General features: G+C 45.9%; 2 protein-coding genes across 5 annotated transcripts in view; one reads left to right on the top strand and one right to left on the bottom strand.

The window, feature by feature from the left end:
* Window positions 1-5695, bottom strand: part of DNALI1 (dynein axonemal light intermediate chain 1) — a 69368-nt gene extending 63673 nt beyond the window's left edge. The window contains exon 1 of the mRNA XM_073562418.1: window positions 5540-5695. Within this exon, the coding sequence (XP_073418519.1) occupies window positions 5540-5620 (81 nt within the window). The 5' untranslated portion in view covers window positions 5621-5695. The remainder of the gene's footprint in view (window positions 1-5539) is intronic.
* Window positions 5696-5919: 224 nt separating this feature from the next.
* CDCA8 (cell division cycle associated 8) overlaps window positions 5920-20358 on the top strand; it is a 58825-nt gene continuing 44386 nt past the window's right edge. Inside the window, exons 1-3 of one of the 4 annotated variants that reach the window (XM_073562414.1) lie at window positions 6164-6348; window positions 7291-7493; window positions 8742-8855. In XM_073562414.1, coding sequence (XP_073418515.1) covers window positions 7481-7493; window positions 8742-8855 — 127 coding nt within the window. In that variant the 5' untranslated portion in view covers window positions 6164-6348; window positions 7291-7480. The other 3 variants (XM_073562415.1, XM_073562417.1, XM_073562416.1) reach the window with 3 other exon arrangements.

Genomic DNA, 20358 nt, shown 5'->3' with positions numbered 1-20358 from the left:
TATCTATCTTCCTTCTGAACAACTGATCCGTCCTTCTTCCTCTTCCCTTGCTAACAGCTTCCAGGAGTCTGCTGCCTCTACATCCTTCTCTCTGTCCACCTTCCGGGGATTTTCACAGTCAAGAGTTCTCTTCTCCGCTCCTCCCCTTACGGGGAACTTCTGCCTTCCTCCCCACTCCGGGGATTTTGCTCCCAACTTCCTATTAGCTTTCCTCTCTTAGTGTCTCTAAGCTCCACACACCACCCTTCATGAACAAAGCAGCTGCCATAAAGGGTGCTCTGCTGTTCTAAGGTGTCTGTGCTGGAAGTAGGTGATGGAGGCTGGTCAGGTGCCCCATCATACCTAGGAAGTGGGATACTACACCTCAGGCGGAGGTGCAGTACCTCTGTGGCGACTGAACCCTCAGGGGCGCCACACAAGTAGCAGTGGATGTTGCTCAGTGAAAATTGCAAACTGCCGTTGTAGTAACCAGGACGTTGCAGTGACCAGCACATTGTAGTCCCCAGTACGTTGTAGTGCCCAGCTTGTGCTTCTGGAGACATGCACTCGTATATTAGGCTGGTTCTCATCACTACAGAAATACCAAACATGTGGACGCATGTGGTTTGGGTCTCAGAAAGGAAGGGGGCATTTGGAAGCGCAGAAATTCTTTTGGGGAGCAAGGAGCCATTTTGCTTTTCCAGAGCCTTTGTGCTACCAGCAACGTGGAAGCCCCTTATATTTCCGTTAACAGATGATGGACCTGAGTGGATATTTCCTTTTTTTGTTGACTGAGTTGAAGATTTTACATAACATTTAGGATCCCATTTATTCTGTGCTTTATGCTTAGCACTTACTTTGGGGTTTCAATCTAAATCTCTGAGTGACATGATTCAGATGAAATCCCCAAGGGGGATCCACTCACTTTAATGAGGTAGCAGAGTTACTCTAGACTCTGTCTGGCCTTTGTTCAGCGGTGTCCTTCTTTTGCCGACTGCACTTTTATGCACACCTAAAAAGATGGACACTGCTGGATCACAGGCCAGACAGCATCCACAGTGGCTTCATCTGCTTCATTATAGAGAATCTTCTGTCTGGGGTTCAGTCTGAATCACGTATTTCAGAGATTTACACAAAAACTCTGGTGCAATCACTCACCCAGTGGGGAGGATAAATGTGCTCCAAGTCTTACTGCAATCTTTTGGAGGCAGAATGAACAAATCAACAGCAGGTGAAGAATTGTTTTTATTTATTTTTTACGCTATTCCCCGTGCGGTATAAGTGATAAGACGACTTTATTTTTGGATTGGTGCGATTACAGCAATACCAGATTTAAATCGAGTTTTTATGTTTGGCTGCTGTCACATACTAAGGGACGATTTTTATTGCGCCTCTCCATTAATAACCCTGGGCTTGAGGTCACCTGACAATACAAAGATGATATCAACATCAATACAATCACCCCTCTAGCCACTGCACCAGGGCAAGTGAGAAGACCGAAGCTAAGAGGCAAATTTGGAACATCTTATGGATGCACCATTTCTGGGGCGGGTTAGAGATGATGTATTTAGTTTGGAAGGGGCCAATATATATGTTCCCTTCTCAGGATATTAATATCAGCCCACAGCTGTCTAGCCTTTGCTGGTTATTAATTATAGGGGGACCTACGTCATTTTTTGGGGGCCCCCCATTTTAATAACCAGAAATGGCTAAGTATATGACTGTGAGCTGATATTAATAGCCAAGGAAGCGCCAAGGGTATTACCCCCTTCCCAGGCTATAAATATCAGCCCCCAGGCTGTCCGCTTCTCCTCTGCTGGTTAATAAAATTTTGGGGGATGCCATGACATTTTTTTCAGAAAATAATTTATTCAGTAATAAAATACATGTACAGTAAGCTACACATGCAAAGCATTGATTATACACATGTGGCCTGTATAGAGGTCTCTCTCTCACCCAGGGGCGGTCCGGTGCAGTCCGAGTCTGATGGGTGTCGCAGCTCCGGGTCTGGTGCCTCCCATCTTCATGCGATGACGTCCTCTTCCTAGCTGCCTTGTTGATGGCAGAGTAAAGTACTGCATTGCGCAGGCGCCGGGAAAGGTCAGAAAGGCCAGACGCCAGCGCACTGCAGTACTTTACTCTGTCATCAACAGGGCAGCAAGGAAGAGGGCGTCATCGCATGAAGATGGGAGGCACCGGACCCGGAGCTGCAACACACATCAGACCCGGACCGCCCCTGGGTGAGTATAATCTAACTTGTTTTTCTTCTGTTTCAGATTATATCGGGGGCTTATCTACAGCATTCTGTAATGCTGTAGATAAGCCCCTAACGGCGATGGCCGCAGCTTATAGATGAAAAAATAGGTGACAGATTCCCTTTAAAATTCTGTGGAAGCATGGTTGAAAAGCAATGTCTGACTTTCATTTGTTCTTTTTCATAGATTTTTGATTTATTACTTTTGTCAGATTCAAGTTATTTCTGTGACCGTTGTGGGGTTTTCTGTCATTAAACGAGGGGTACCAACAATTTTGACCACGTGTGTCTCACTCACACATTTATATACAGTCATATGTTAAAGTTTGGGCACCCCTATTAATGTTAACCTTTTTTCTTTATAACAATTTTGGTTTTTGCAACAGCTATTTCAGTTTCATATATCTAATAACTGATGGACTCAGTTATATTTCTGGATTCAAATGAGGTTTATTGTACTAACAGAAAATGTGCAATCTGCATTTAAACAAAATTTGACCGGTGCAAAAGTATGGGCACCCTTATCATTTTCTTGATTTGAACACTCCTAACTACTTTTTACTGACTTCCTGAAGCACTAAATTGGTTTTGTAACCTAATTGAGCTTTGAACTTCATAGCCAGGTATATCAAATCATGAGAAAAGGTATTTAAGGTTGCCACTTGCAAGTAGTTCTCCTATTTGATTCTCCTATGAAGAGTGACATCATGGGCTCCTCAAAACAACTCTCAAATGATCTGAAAACAAAGTATATTCAACATAGCTTTTCAGGGGAAGGATACAAAAAGTTGTCTCAGAGATTTAACCTGTCAGTTTCCACTGTGAGGAACATAGTAAGGAAATGGAAGAACACAGGTACAGTTCTTGTTAAGCCCAGAAGTGGCAGGCCAAGAAAAATATCAGAAAGGCAGAGAAGAAGAATGGTGAGAACAGTCAAGGACAATCCACAGACCACCTCCAAAGACCTGCAGCATCATCTTGCTGCAGATGGTGTCACTGTGCATCGGTCAACAATACAGCGCACTTTGCACAAGGAGAAGCTGTATGGGAGAGTGATGCGAAAGAAGCCGTTTCTGCAAGCACGCCACAAACAGAGTCGCCTGAGGTATGCAAAAGCACATTTGGACAAGCCAGTTACATTTTGGAAGAAGTTCCTGTGGACTGATGAAACAAAGATTGAGTTGTTTGGTCATACAAAAAGGCGTTATGCATGGAGGCTAAAAAACACAGCATTCCAAGAAAAACACTTGCTACCCACAGTAAAATTTGGTGGAGGTTCCATCATGCTTTGGGGCTGTGTGGCCAATGCCGGCATCGGGAATCTTGTTAAAGTTGAGGGTCGCATGGATTCAACTCAGTATCAGCAGATTCTTGACAATATTGTGCAAGAATCAGTGACGAAGTTGAAGTTACGCAGGGGATGGATATTTCAGCAAGACAATGATCCAAAACACCGCTCCAAATCTACTCAGGCATTCATGCAGAGGAACAATTACAATGTTCTGGAATGGCCATCCCAGTCCCCAGACCTGAATATCATTGAACATCTGTGGGATGATTTGAAGCGGGCTGTCCATGCTCGGCGACCATCAAACTTAACTGTACTGGAATTGTTTTGCAAACAGGAATGGTCACAAATACCTTCATCCAGGATCCAGGAACTCATTAATAGCTACAGGAAGCGACTAGAGGCTGTTATTTTTGCAAAAGGAGGATCTACGAAATATTAATGTCACTTTTTTGTTGAGGTGCCCATACTTTTGCACCGGTCAAATTTTGTTTAAATGCAGATTGCACATTTTCTGTTAGTACAATAAACCTCATTTGAATCCAGAAATATAACTGAGTCCATCAGTTATTAGATATATGAAACTGAAATAGCTGTTGCAAAAACCAAAATTGTTATAAAGAAAAAAGGTTAACATTAATAGGGGTGCCCAAACTTTTACATATGACTGTATATCGACCTATGCATATATATGTCTAATATGTATAAAAGAGTATTTTCTTGGAAAACTATGTGTAAATGACAGAGAATTACTCTATGTAGAAACTCATGTTAAAATGGTATTACAATCGGATTGTATATGCATGTAATTCGGATGCTAGGTTGAAAATCGCATTGTACTCACAAGAAAATTGCATGACACTGGTAACACTTTTCTGGACTGATATCGGACCTTTTTTTTTTTTTTACGATGATGGATATGAGCCCTAATTGGAACTATCAATGCTATCTACATGTCACCAGATTTACCTTCCTTTCATAACCAGTACATGCTCTTCTCTGCAGGATTACTTAAAAAAGTCTCTGGAGACCTGCTCTTCATACCTGTTTGCTAGACCTGGTGCCTATGCATCTAGCTGACAGACAGCCGAGACCGCGAACCACACATCATAGGCCTGTGAGCCATGTGTCGCCTAAGCCACACTTGTATAGGAGTTCTTAAAATTGGTGAACAAGTGCTTAGCAGATTTCAGAATTCCCACGCAAATGACTGTAGAGATGCATGGCCCACTGTCTGACACGGCACACATTGTGATCCCCTTCTCAAGACCGGCACAGGGCTTACAACATCCCGTAAAGAAGCCATACATGTCCACAATGGGACCTTTATAGAAAGCCTCGGTGATGTGAACAGTTCGCAGCCCTGTAACCGACTGTGGCTAATATTTCTGTGTCCTGCCCAAGAGGGGCGCACCACGTACCTCGCTAAGGACACTAGTCATGGCTACTGTTGTATGGAGCTTCACAAAGAGACTGCAGTTACTAGTGAGTTATCATGTAAGGTGCCACCGGCCATTCACCCAGTGGCGTAACTGTAGTGGGTGCAGAGGTTGCTGTTGCACCAGGGCCTTGGGACCTAGTGGCGGCTCAAAAGGTCCCTTTCATCTGCATGAGAAGATCAGTACTATAAACACCTGTTCTCATTGGGGTCCTGTTGGAGATTTTACATTGGGGCCCAGAACCCATATGAGCAAATCAGTGCTAATAAAAACTTGTTGACGTTACTGTTGGGGTCCTGGAGATTTTACATTGGGGACCAGGGACTCATATGAGAAGATCACTGCTATTAAATAGCAATTATAGTTGGGGTCCTGTTGGACATTTTACATTGGGGGCCAGGGACCAATATGAGGAGATCAGTGTTAATAAACATGCGTCACTCATTGGGGGTCCTGTTAGAGATTTTGTATTGCGGCTGTTACCCCACTGGACACTCCCAACTCTGATGCTCCTCCTGATCACTGTGGTGGGCTCCCTAAGCCATCAGTGGCCAGCTTTCCCGCTTTCCCATCACTTACTTTCGGTGACTTCCTCTCGGTGTTTCTGCTGATGAGCACCGGGTTGTCATACTTCAGGAGGGAATCTGCCGGGGGAATCATGATGACCAGAGGGGAGAGCCGGCGATCACACAGAGCGATCACTGTCTCTATGTACAGCCGTCTCCAAGACAACAGGACGCCTTCCACCAGGCACTGAGCATGCGCTCATGTTTGTATCTAGGAAACGTTATAATGCCTGCTAATCTACAGTCATTACTTAGACTACAATAACCTGCAGCTAGCTATTCTCATGTAGGCCATATAACTTACTTACCACCGACATTTAGGCTGAAAGCGGGGGTGTAATAACGGATAAGCCGTGGTTGGCAGTCAAAATACGTGCGCCATTCACAATATGGCGGCATCCTTAACGCCTATTGGCTAGGAGCACAGCGCGGCCTCTTGTGCCACGTGACGTAATTGAAGGCTGCGATTGGTTGGTTGTGCTTTGGCGGCGCCTGAGTTGTTTGAATGTGTTCGGTTGGCTTCCGGTTTTGCTGAACGTTTCTGTGAGGTGAGAACCCGGGTGATATACTCAGTATGGCGACTGGTAGTACGAGGCTCGGAAGCGCACAGCTTCGTCATTATTAAGGTTGCACGCCCAATATCGTGGTATAACGCCATGCCCCATACTCGCCCCGGGGCTGACGGTGCCGGTGTAGGAGGCTCGTGTTCTCCCCGCAGATAAGCTGTCCCCTGTGGGGAGTGAGGGGCGCACACGCTCCCCTGAGCTGCAGGCCGCCATCTGCTGTGTGACCGCTGTGGTGTGCGGCTATGGCCCTACATAGGTGTGTCTGGTGCCGGTAGAAACGAGAGACTGCAGTGTCCTGATCCCACTCTGCTCCGTTCTCCCGGTTGGTCCCGCTCTGGCCCCGTTCTCTCAGTTGTCCCGCTCTGGCCCCGTTCTCCCGGTTGGTCTCGTTTGTCCCCCTCTGGCCCTCTTCTCCCCGCTCTGGCCCCGTTCTCCCGGTTGGTCCCGCTCTGGCCCCGTTTTCCCGGTTGGTCCCGCTCTGGCCCCGCTCTCCCGGTTGGTCCCGCTCTGGCCCCGCTCTCCCGGTTGGTCCCGCTCTGGCCCCGCTCTCCCGGTTGGTCGCGCTCTGGCCCCGCTCTCCCGGTTGGTCGCGCTCTGGCCCCGCACTCCCGGTTGGTCGCGCTCTGGCCCCGCACTCCCGGTTGGTCGCGCTCTGGCCCCGCACTCCCGGTTGGTCGCGCTCTGGCCCCGCTCTCCCGGTTGGTCGCGCTCTGGCCCCGCTCTCCCGGTTGGTCGCGCTCTGGCCCCGCACTCCCGGTTGGTCGCGCTCTGGCCCCGCACTCCCGGTTGGTCGCGCTCTGGCCCCGCACTCCCGGTTGGTCGCGCTCTGGCCCCGCACTCCCGGTTGGTCGCGCTCTGGCCCCGCACTCCCGGTTGGTCGCGCTCTGGCCCCGCACTCCCGGTTGGTCGCGCTCTGGCCCCGCTCTCCCGGTTGGTCGCGCTCTGGCCCCGCTCTCCCGGTTGGTCGCGCTCTGGCCCCGCTCTCCCGGTTGGTCGCGCTCTGGCCCCGCTCTCCCGGTTGGTCGCGCTCTGGCCCCGCTCTCCCGGTTGGTCGCGCTCTGGCCCCGCTCTCCCGGTTGGTCGCGCTCTGGCCCCGCTCTCCCGGTTGGTCGCGCTCTGGCCCCGCTCTCCCGGTTGGTCGCGCTCTGGCCCCGCCTAGTGTTATATTTACCAGCCGCTGTCTTCCCTTTTTTATCAGCCATGTTGTGACTGCAGCTTCTGATGACCATAAGTCAGAGGTGACGATCACAAGCGCTCAGTGTAAGTCTATGGAAACCAGAACCAGGCTCTCCTAGAGTTACATTGATTGGTGACCTCTGGCTCACTACAGCAAACACTGGAGCCATCCGACAGGTCACAACCTGCTGGAGCCAACCGGAGCGGCGCAGATGATGGCTGCTAGTAAGTATAAGATTAGGGGCAGGGAACTTAGATTAGTAGCACCACTCCAGGGCTGGAGTGGTGCTGTAAAATCTGTGGCATTCCAGCTCCCTGCAGAGCGCTCCAGAAGCCATCATTGCTCTGTTTGGAGGTCAGGAGGACTGTTGTACCCATCAGGTAGCTGCTGCAGCCAATCACACACTGCTGCAGCCCACTGTCTTCCATACAGAGCATGCATGTCTTCATGAGCGAGCTCAGACCTGTGTTGTGCTCTTCACTGTATTAGCAGAAGTGCTGAAAGGAAATTCCACTGTTTGTGTTTATCATCACTATTATTATTTATTTGAAGTATCTTCTATACGGTTAAACATTTTTCTGCTACGTCTGAATGTTCGCCTCAACTAGGCATATGCACCCAAACATTTTTCCCGGTAGATGACACGGTGATTGTCGGACCTATATACCTTAATCCAGTTTTGTGAGGGGTTCGGACACAAGCCCGGATGGGTCCACTGAACATGGCCAAAAATGCAATGTGAGAGCACCCCTAGATCGAACTACCCCATTAAGTTTGGAAGCATTGTACTGAAGCTGGCGTGGATCACTGGAGTGTGGTGTTAGCTCCCAATCCCTTACAAGCTTCAGTTCCCCTGCACTTCTGATCCTGCAGAGGCAAAGCTGTATCTGAGAGCAGACTAGCGTCATGGCGGTGCTGCTGACCTACACTGTCAGGCATGCAGATGTCAGTGAGACTGGGGAACAGGGCGCTCTTGATTCAGGAGATGTGGAGCACCCTTCAATATTGCATGTTAGGATATACGTCACTGCCAGACGCTTATCTTCCAGGAAACTAAAGATCCGTAAGGCTTCTTACAAGATGCCTGTGGCACGTGTTGGGGTACTGTTCCACACTCATTAGTTCATTGGCTGAGAGCGCTGACTTTATAGAAGGAAATCTGCTGAATATGGTATAACTATCAGGGTTGTGCTTTCCTTTTAAATTCCCCTATATTACAATTTTCTGGTCCCCTGTCAGTGTTTAGTAACATGTCCTGTAAGGAACGCCCCCACTGATGTCGTGCAGGCGCCAATGCACATCACAGCTCACTTCGGCAATGTTTCCTGTGCCCATGGCGGTGTGCCTACAGACTTTCTGACAAAGAGGGTCCTTCCTTAGGAAAGTACAATCTCCACTCATTTCAGGATGAAGATCAATGGTCCTACTTGTAAAATTCAGGAGACTCATTTCTTTTTACACTCATTTTTTAGGCATCTTCGTAATCAACATGGCACCAGGAAGGAAAAGAACCAACCGAGGACAAAAGACTCGCGCTACGAAAAATGAAAAGCTGGCTTCCTTCATTAAAGATTTTGACTGCCAAGGTAAGGATGAGGGGAGATGTTCCAGATCACTTACAGCTGTATGTAACCCCAGAGGTCAAGCAGTAGGAGCCTGTTCTTCCTGTTAGATACCATTCTGCCTTTGCACATTGGGAACCGAGCAAGGATAAATAGTTTTTTTGTTTTAATATTACCCTTCCTCAGAAGCCGCAGGCACAATTGGGGTGAGTCCGCTATTGCAGCTCACACCTAGTTACCTGAATGTGGATAGGCAAAAGTACCAGACACAGACCACGAGTACGGATACAGAATTGAAATTGTACCCATGTTTTACTGGTGGGTTTTTTTTACAGTTTTTTGTTATGGCCACTTATTAATTCAGGAATGAATTGTGTTCTGGAGGTTTATGGCTCTTTGACCGTGTTCAGCTACCTATGGCATCAATATAACTTACAGGGAACCTGTCACTAGATGTGTGCTGCATTAATCATGGCAGCATGAATCGTAGCCTGGGTGTGTGATTACAGCCAGGAATATACTAGTTTAAATGCTCTTGCACTTAGGGAAATGATAGATAAAAAAAAAAAAAAACTCCTCTGGTGGATTGACAGGTCTCTCTCCCTCTGTACACACGGAAGAGACTTGTCAATCACCTGGAGCAGTGCGGTTAGAAGTGGACCTAGGCCTACATCAGACTTATCCGGTCTCTATATAGTCCCTGGCCAACACTTAAAGCTACTTTTTCTCTGAAATGCTGGAGCTTTTCAATTTCCATCACTCCGACTCCACCGAAATGGGCTCTGACTCCACAGCCCTGACACTAAATGTGTGAGAAATCATCCCGAGTCTTTCTGCGGAGAGTAATGCAAGTGTCATGTGAGTACAATCCAATTTTTCACACCTAGCATCCGATTTACAACCGATTGCAATGTGATTTTTATATGAGCATTCTCAGTCGTTTTCAAAGGAAATATTCTTCAAAATATATATATGTATAATTCAGCAGCCACGTACAGTAAAATCAGTGACAGGTGAGAATATATATATATCTATATCTCTAACACACACACAATATAGATAGATGAAAAGCCGGCAATTCAGCAGCCACGTAGTGTAAAATCACAGCCGGAGCAGTCAACATAGAAAATATGGATTACATACAGTAAATACACATAGAATACGTAGATATACAGATGTCAGTGACAAATACAATTAGTACAGTGTGTGCAAAATACTGGACATGTATTTAATAAAAAAAAAATTTCTAAAAAAAAGTGTGGGCTCCTGTGTCATTTTCGTAACCACTTGATGGAAAGCAGATGGCTGGGGGCAGATGTTTATAGCCTGGGAAGGGGGTAATACCCATGGAGCTTCCCAGGCTATTAATATCAGCTCACAACTGTATATTTAGCCTTTACTGGCTATTAAAATGGGTGACACAAAAAGATGTTTGGGCCTCCCACCAGGGCTGTGGAGTCGGAGTTAGTTTTGGTCGGAGTCGGTAGAAATGTTCCGACTCCAGCTTTAAAAAAAAAAAATGTATTAATATTTCATAATTGAACTTTCATATGAATTTTATAAATGTTACTCAAATATATATGTTCTATCAAACTATGAACAACAGTGATAAGCAGTTCTGCTGGAGATAGACATTTCTTACTACTTGTGTGTCACTGTTCTCCACTGCCCTTATCTAATCTTATACTTGGTTAACCTCATGCTGCCCCAACCCCCCTACTTACAATGTATGAAACTGAAAGTGAAAATGTGTTGCAAATTCTTAGTAGTAAAGCTCCTCCTCTAGACTAGATCATACTAGGTGTGCGTCTTCCAAGCATCTCACAGCTGCCTGCTACTCAGAAGAGGAAGACTGTAAGAAGTATTATCCTTTCAACAAACTTTGCATCAGTTAACTGTGAGTACATGAGGAATAATAACAGTATTAGGCTGGTTTCACATTCGCGCTTTTTAAGCGCACGCACGGCCGGGGGTAGCTCCGCCCCCGAGCCGGCTCTCTGCCCGGCGTGCCCGCCCCTTCCTTGTAGCGCCCCCTCCTAGCGCACAGCGGCGCCTGCGATCGGCGCACCCTATCTTTAGCATAGGGTGCGCAGATCGTGCGCAGGCCGTGCGCTAGTTGCGCTTTGACCTGCGCTGCGCACTTTTGACGGTGCGCCGTGCGCGCCAAAATCCGAAAAGTTTGATTTTGGCGCGCACGGCGCACCGTCAAAAGTGCGCAGCGCATGTCAAAGCGCAACTAGCGCACGGCCTGCGCACGATCGGCGCACCCTATGCTAAAGATAGGGTGCGCCGATCGCAGGCGCCGCTGTGCGCTAGGAGGCGGCGCTACAAGGAAGGGGCGGGCACGCCGGGCAGAGAGCCGGCTCGGGGGCGGAGCTACCCCCGGCCGTGCGTGCGCTTAAAAAGCGCGAATGTGAAACCAGCCTTACTGACCACTATATCAGTTGTACGACCTGGCAATAATTTTGTACAATTGTTTTTAGGAAAAACAATTGTCATTTGGATTGTGAATGCAGAATTTAAAAACCTGAGAATGTCAAAGAAGCATCACATTAAATCAGCTGTATTTGAACATTTCATGATCACTCAAGATAGAAAACATTATGTCTGTCAGTGTATGACAAATGATCCAGACGAAAACAAATGCTGTGAAGCCAAGATGAGTGCATATTCAGGCAAAGATAAAAATGCTCCTACCAGAGCTTCTAATCTAAAGAGACATTTACAGCGCTTTCATCCAGAAGTACTGAAAGCAGTGGATGAGAGAGACTGCATCCAAACCAATGAACCAGTGCCCAGCTCTTCCAGCCAAACAAAGGAGCAGAGAACTTTGCAGCCATCAGTTGCAAGATATTTTGTCAGTGACAAAGTTACTGTGACAATGACAGTAGATACATTTAAAAAAACAGATCATAGAGCTTGTTGTAAAGGATAGTGTGCCTATTTCATTATTTTCACGACCAGCTTTTATGTGTCTGAATGGGGAAATGGCCCGCAAGCTTGGTGTTTCTCTGGAGAGAGAGAGTATTAGAAAATTAGTAATCGAAGAAGCTTTTAAACAAAAGGAAGAACTTAAAAAAAAAAAAACTCAAGGGACGCTTTCTGTTTCTTAAAATGGATGCCTGCACACGTCACAGAGTGATCTATTTTGCCATCAATGTCCGATTTGTTTGTGACAAAAATGAAATAGTTACCAAGACATTGGCAGTAAAAGACACCAAAGCTCATCACACCAGTGAGTTTCTCCAGGTCTTAGTGGAAAAGGTTCTGCAAGACTATGAACTTAAAGAGAGCAAGTTCTTTCTGTCGTAACTGACAATGCTTCAAATATGATAAGTACTATTAAGCTAATGAATGAGAGTAATGATGGTGACCAGCAGCTAGAAGAACATTCTGGGTCCACAGACACAGAAATGTTTGAAATAGAGGAACACAGTATTGTAACTGAGGAGCAAACTGAAGTTGCTTCAGATGAACAGCAACATGATAGTTTAGATGATCTTGTTGAAACTGTGTCAATATGTTCTTTCATTCATCACATGCGCTGTGTTGTGCATACGCTACTGCTGGCTATAAGAGACAGCCTGCAAGAAGGACATGCTGCTGCACTGATTGGCAAGGTGAGAAAATTGGCTACTGTTGCCAGAACCCCTAAAGTTGACTGTGATAAAACACTCCGGGATCGCCTTTGCTGGGGTCAAAGGTCACGTGCGTTCAGCATGAAACTCAGGCGCCAGAGCTGGGATTCGGGTGTAACTGACACTGGGTCAGGTTTATTAACAGTGAAAGCAATGCAAAAGGAAATAAACCATAAAACAAATCCTTGCCTGTCTGGCACTAACTAAACAATGGGCAACCTAACTACCAACTGGTGGGCTTCTCCCGTCCAGCCAAACCACAGTTGCAGTGGGCACTGCTTTCACTCACGTGTGTGTCTCTCACACACAGGCTCTCTGTGTTCCCAGGCTGAGACACTCACACAACCACCTTGCATCCTTTTATATCCACCTCCCATTATCCATTAGTAAGCAGGTGCGATACTGACCAGACTAGGCCACATAGGAAAGGAATCTGGGGGAGATATACCTGCCCTCATCCACTATTCCCACATGATTCTCACATGACTCAATTTTGAAGAGACGTGCTGGAAAAGGGACAATTATTGATCAAGCCACACGATGGGACAGTACTTACTTAATGATTCAGCGCTTGGTTGAACTGAAAACCTTTCTTGTAGACATGGCTAACCCTCAACTGACGCTAAATGAAAGTCAGTGGAATCAGGTGACTGAGCTGGAAAAATTGCTAGAGCACCCATTTACAGTGACTAAAAAATTACAAGCAGAGGACTTAACTCCAGGTATTTTCTTAAAGGAGTGGAAGAACCTGATGTTTCGCCTGTCCCAAAGAGGAGGGTTAATTGCAAGTGGCATTGCTACATCAATGAAACGGAGAGAGGAGCTACTATTACAAAATAACATTCTTTTGGCAGCTGTTTATGTAGACCCAATGCATCGGATTCTTCTAGATGATCAACAGCTAAGTAAAGGAAAAGAAGCTCTGTTTGAAATAGCAGTAAGGATGAAAGGGTTGCAGAACAGTCAGGAGGAACAAGAAGAATTTGGTCGTCCTGCCACATCTTCACCCTCATCATCAACTGATGAAGAATTTAATTTCGAAAAATATTTGGATCACAAGGACCGTGCAAAGCGTTCCCGCATAGAAGAAGAGTCATCCCCATCAAGGAACACAGCCAGTACATTTCAGCAGAATTTTTCATGTGCACTAAAAGAAATTGAGAAATTTGACCGTTCATCAAAAATAACAGTGCAACAAGCGATTCCTCTGTATCCTGACATTGTCAGAGATGTTGCCCGAGTGGTTACTGCTTTGCCACCAACACAAGTTAGTGTAGAGAGGTTGTTCTCTGCTCTCAAAATAATTAGATCAGATTTGAGGGCATCCATGAAGGAGGATCTGACAGAGGCAATACTTTTTCTGAGGACAAATTTATAGATTTCTTATTAACTGCATAAAAGTGTTTATTGCATATTTACTTACAGTTTATAAAAGTTATTTGCTATATTCTAATTGTATTCTAATAAATGTAGTTTTTGCTCTAAGTGGTCTGATTACTTATATGATGGTGAGAAACTGAATAAGCACGATGTTTAATATTTTACAACAGTAAATTTGTTCTTATGAATTGGCCATTTATGAAGGAGTCGGAGCCTGATAAAATCCAGGAGTCGGAGTCGCAACTGTGGCTTACTGACTCCCACAATTAATAAGCAAAGGATATGCAGACAGCTGCTGGCTGATATTAATAGCCTAGGAAGGGGCCATGGAATACTGCCCCTCCTCACCAGGCTAAAAACATCAGCTCTCAGCCATCTCAGAAAATGCGCATCTCTATGAAGTGCCAATTCTGGCACTTAGCCTCACTTTTCTCACTAGCTCTGTAGCGGTGTCAAGTGGGGTGATGGTTGGGGGGGGTTGATGTCACGTTTGTATTGTCAGGTGACATCAAGCCCCAAGGTTAATAATGGAGAGGCGTCAATAAGATGCCCCCATTACTAACCCCATAGTCATCTATAATATAACGGTGGAAGTGTCAACTCTGTCTGAAGCCTTTATAGACTGCGCAAGCGCTACTCGCCTGCGCAGTACAGAGTGACGCTCGCAGTGTTATAGAATCACCTCTGGCGCCATCATCGTGGTGCAGTTCACGGGGAACTCCCCAATGATGTCAGTGAGGTTTGACGGTCACTAACAGGCGCCGGAAGCGATGCTCCGGCCCCACTCGCATCGGAGACATGCACATTAGTGTCTACACTAAGCTGTTAGGGTTTCTGTCAGCTGTGGGTGGCGCGGTGCCAGGCTCCGGAGCACGAGTGTGCGCGGCCTGTGAGGTAGAGTGTGCGCAGGGCCTTTGTCACCACTTCACACCGGGGAGGGGAGCTGCTCCTCCACGTCCTCCTCCCTCCTCATTGTGAGCAGCAGACCTGGGGACTGTCTGGCCGGACTGCAAGGCAGGAGACATGGCAGGGCCCGCTGCTTTGCTGCCTGCATTGTGTGGTTCCCGGGCAGCGCTGCCCCCAGATGTGAGGTAGAGGGGGCTAACATTACATGACTGCTGGTTCAGCGGCTCCATGCATACCAGAATTGGGGGGGGTGAGGGGACCATGCATACCAGAATTGGGGGGGGTGAGGGGACCATGCATACCAGGATGGGGATGAGGGGTACCATGCATACCAGGATGGGGATGAGGGGTACCATGCATACCAGGATAGGGATGAGGGGGTACCATGCATACCAGGGTAGGGATGAGGGGGTACCATGCATACCAGGATAGGGGGGTGAGAGGACCATGCATACCAGGATAAGGAATGGGGTGCCATGCACACCAGGATTGTGTGGGGGGGGGGTGAGGGGACCATACATACCAGGATAGGGATGAGGGGTACCATGCATACCAGGATAGGGATGAGGGGTACCATGCATACCAGGATGGGGATGAGGGGTACCATGCATACCCGGATGGGGATGAGGGGTACCATGCATACCAGGATGGGGATGAGGGGTACCATGCATACCAGGATGGGGATGAGGGGTACCATGCATACCAGGATAGGGATGAGGGGTACCATGCATACCAGGATAGGGATGAGGGGTACCATGGATACCATTATAGGGATGAGGGGGCCATGCATACAGGATAGGGATGAAGTTGCCATGCATACCAGGATAGGGATGAGGGGTACCATGCATTCCTAATATACGGGTAAGGTGGCCATGCATACCAGGACAGGGATGAGGGGTGCCATGCATACCATTATAGGGATGAGGGGTGCCATGCATACCATTATAGGGATGAGGGGTGCCATGCATGCCAGCATAGGGATGAGGGGTGCCATGCATGCCAGGATGGGAGACCATATACCAATAAATGCTCCCCACCCGGGCGTAGAACGGGTTCATAGCTAGTATATAAAAACACACACACAGATAAAATCCTTTATTTGAAAGAATGACACATACTTGTTTAATCTTAATTAAACCATAATTACAACCTCGCCCATTCCACAGACACCCTTGTCATCTGCAAAAAAAAGTTAAAAATAAACAATATACCTCACGTTTCCACAGAACTAATAATCCATTTGTCCCTACATCTAGATGGTAGGTTGCATGATGGAACCATACAGTCTGTCATCCAGCAGAGACACTGAGCAGCGTGTGCTCAGTATCTCCTTGTGAACTCCTATTCCCTGTCTGAGCACACCGCGAGTGAGAATGTTCCCCTGCTTACGGTGCCGTCACAGGTCTTGGGAGTTCACAGCCAATGGACTCACTTCACCTTTCTGACATCAGCGCGAGCTCCGTGGAAAAATATAATTAGAGATGCACCTTTTCTGGGGGGACTGAGAGCTGATGGTTTTTAGCCTGGGGGAGGGGGGGCGCCACCAGTATCCATGGTCCTTTCCTAGGCTATTAATTTCGGCCCGCAGCTGTCTGCATAGCCTTTGCTGGTTATTAATTATAGGGGGACCCTATGCCATTTTCTTGTGCCCCCCATTTTAATAGCCAGTAAAGGCTAAATATACAGTTATGAGCGAATATTAATAGCCTGGGAAGCTCCATGGGTCGGATTTCCCTCTGCATGCCCACGCCATTTTTTAAGAAAAGTTCTTTTATTAAATGCATGTACAGTAAGCTGGACTGTACTAATTCTATATGTCACTGGCATCTGTATATGTGTATTTATTGTATGTAATCCATCTATTCTATGCTGTCAGCTCCTGCTGTGATTTTACACTACGCGGCCGTTCAATTGTCGGCTTTTCTTCTATCTGTTTATATATACTTGAAAAAGGTCCACATCCTTGGGACCGAAATTTTGCCAGATTGGCAATTAAACTGCACATGAATTGACTCTACTATGGTGTGTTGCTTTCATCTTTGAAGAGATATTTGGGAGGTTTGGTATATACCTGGAAGGCTTTTGCACTCGATGATTGTTTTTTGTGCTGCTTTTTCACTTTTCTCTATCTACCTATCCCATATCTACCTATCCCATATCTAGACAAGAAAAAGGAAACGGCACAGTACTTCGAGTGCAAGGCCCCCCAGGCAAGAAGTCCAATACTTGCCCAAATATCCAATAGAAAATTAAAAATGAAGGCAGCACTCCATATTCCATATGTTGAAAAAAGTGGTGAATTTATTCAGACCCACATGTCTGGGCGAGGTTTCGGCTCTGACTGAGCCTTTTCTGCTTGAGAAAGGCTCAGTCAGAGCCAAAACCTCGCCCAGACATAATTCACCACTTTTTTCAACATATGGATGGAGTGCTGCCTTCATTTTTGATTAACTTTCTACAGTGCCTTGTGAAAGTATTCGGCCCCCTGGAACTTTTCAACCTTTTCCCACATATGCTTCAAACATGATACCAAATGTAAATTTTTGGTGAAGAATCAACAACAAGTGGGACACAATTCTGAAGTTGATTGAAATTTATTGGTTATTTTAAACTTTTTGGGAAATTCAAAAACTGAAAAGCGAAGCGTGTAATATTATTCGGCCCCTTTACTTTCAGTGCAGCAAACTCACTCCAGAAGTTTATTGTGAATCTCTGAATGATCCAATGTTGTCCTAAATGACTAATGATGATGAATATAATCCACTTGTGTGTAATCAAGTCTCCGTATAAATGCACCTGCTCTGTGATAGTCTCAGGGTTCTGTTTGATGCACAGAGAGCATCTTGAAGACCAAGGAACACAACAGGCAGGTCCGTGATACTGTTGTGGAGAAGTTTAAAGCCAGATTTGGATACAAAATGATTTCCAAAACTTTAAACATCCCAAGGAGCACTGTGCAAACGATCCTATTGAAATGGAACGAGTATCATACCACTCCAAATCTACCAAGACCCGGCCGTCCCTCTAAACTTTCATCTCAAACAAGGAAAAGACTGATCAGAGATGCAGCCAAGAGGTCCATGATCACTCTGGATGAACTGCAGAGATCTACAGCTGAGGTGGGACAGTCTGTCAATAGGACAACAATCAGTCGTACACTGCACAAATATGGCCTTTATGGAAAAGTGGCAAGAAGAAAGGCATTTCTCAAAGATATCCATAAAAAGTGTTTAAAGTTTGCAACAAGCCACCTGTGAGACATACCAAACATGTGGAAGAAGGTGCTCTGGTCAGATGAAACCAAAATCGAACTTTTTGGCAACGATGCCAAATGTATGTTTGGCGTAAAGGCAACACAGCTCATCACCATGAACACACCATCCCCACTGTCAAACATGGTGGTGGCAGCATTATGGTTTGAGCCTGCTTTTCTTCAGCAAGGACAGGGAAGATGGATGGAGCCTAATACAGGACCATTCTTGAAGAAAACCTGTTGGAGTTTGCAAAAGACCTGAGAGTGGGAGGGAGATTTGTCTTCTAACAAGACAATGATCCCAAACATAAAGCAAAATCTACAATAGAAAGGTTCACAAATAAATGTATCCAAGTGTTAGAATGGCTAAGTCAAAGTCCAGACCTGAATCCAATCGAGAATCTGTGGAAAGAGCTGAAAACTGCTGTTCACAAACGATCTCCATCAAACCTCACTGAGCTCGAGCTGTTTGACAAGGAAGAATGGGCAAGAATTTCAGTCTCTCGATGTACAAAACTGATAGACATACCCCAAGCGACTTGCAGCTGTAATCGCAGCAAAAGGTGGCTTAAGTTAAAGGGGCCGAATAATATTGCACGCCCCACTTTTCAGTTTTTGAATTTCCACAAATCTTTAAAATAACCAATACATTTCGTTCACCTTCACAATTGTGTCCCACTTGTTGATTCACCAGAAATTTACATCTGGTATCTTTGTTTGAAGCATGATATGTGGGAAAAGGTTGAACAGTTCCAGGGGGCCGAATACTTTCGCAAGGCACTGTATCTATCTACAGTTGTGGCCAAAAGTATTGACACCCCTGCAATTCTGTCAGATAATACTCAGTTTCTTCCTGAAAATGATTGCAAACACAAATTATTTGGTATTATTATCTTCATTTAATTTGTCTTAAATGAAAAAACAAAAAAAAAAATTGTCCTAAAGCCAAATTGGATATAATTCCACACCAAACATAAAAAAGAGGGTGGACAAAAGTATTGGCACTGTTCGAAAAAGCATGTGATGCTTCTCTAATTTGTGTAATTAACAGCACCTGTAACTTACCTGTGGCACCTAACAGGTGTTGGCAATAACTAAATCACACTTGCAGCCAGTTGACATGGATTAAAGTTGACTCAACCTCTGTCCTGTGTCCTTGTGTGTACCACATTGAGCATGGAGAAAAGAAAGAAGACCAAAGAACTGTCTGAGGCCTTGAGAAACCAAATTGTGAGGAAGCATGAGCAATCTCAAGGCTACAAGTCCATCTCCCAAGACCTGAATGTTCCTGTGTCTACCGTGCGCAGTGTCATTAAGAAGTTTAAAGCCCATGGCACTGTGGCTAACCTCCCTAGATGTGGACGAAAAAGAAAAATTGACAAGAGATTTCAACGCAAGATTGTGCGGATGTTGGATAAAGAACCTCGACTAACATCCAAACAAGTTCAAGCTGCCCTGCAGTCCGAGGGTACAACAGTGTCAACCCGTACTATCCGTCGGCATCTGAATGAAAAGGGACTGTATGTTAGGAGACAAGGAAGACCCCACTTCTTACCCCGAGAGATAAAAAAGCCAGGCTGGAGTTTGCCAAAACTTACCTGAAAAAGCCTAAAACGTTTTGGAAGAATGTTCTCTGGTCAGATGAGACAAAAGTAGAGCTTTTTGGGCAAAGGTATTAACATAGAGTTTACAGGAGAAAAAAAGAGGCATTCAAAGAAAAGAACACGGTCCCTACAGTCAAACATGGCGGAGATTCCCTGATGTTTTGGGGTTACTTTGCTGCCTCTGGCACTGGACTGCTTGATCCTGTGCATGGTATTATGAAGTCTGAAGACTACCAACAAATTTTGCAGCATAATGTAGGGCCCAGTGTGAGAATGCTGGGTCTCCCTCAGAGGTCATGGGTCTTTCAGCAGGACATTGACCCAAAACACACTTCAAAAAGCACTAGAAAATGGTTTGAGAGAAAGCACTGGAGACTTCTAAGGTGGCCAGCAATGAGTCCAGATCTGAATCCCATAGAACACCTGTGGAGAGATCTAAGAATGGCAGTTTGGAGAAGGCACCCTTCAAATATCAGGGACCTGGAGCAGTTTGCCAAAGAAGAATGGTCTAAAATTCCAGCAGAGCATTGTGAGAAACTCATTGATGGTTACCGGAAGCGGTTGGTCGCAGTTATTTTGGCTAAAGGTTGTGCAACCAAGTATTAGGCTGAGGGTGCCAGTACTTTTGTCTGGCCCATTTTTGGAGTTTTGTGTGAAATGATCAATGTTTTGCTTCATTCTCTTTTGTGGTTTTTCATTAAGACAAATTAAATGAAGATAATACCAAAGAATTTGTGTTTGCAATC

Source organism: Dendrobates tinctorius, unplaced genomic scaffold, assembly GCF_039654945.1.
Source record: "Dendrobates tinctorius isolate UK_male_01 unplaced genomic scaffold, ASM3965494v1 ptg000015l, whole genome shotgun sequence".
NCBI classification, from domain to species: Eukaryota; Metazoa; Chordata; class Amphibia; order Anura; family Dendrobatidae; genus Dendrobates; species Dendrobates tinctorius.
The sequence above is the reverse complement of the archived record's forward strand: the minus strand, read 5'-3'. Positions and strand labels throughout refer to the sequence as shown.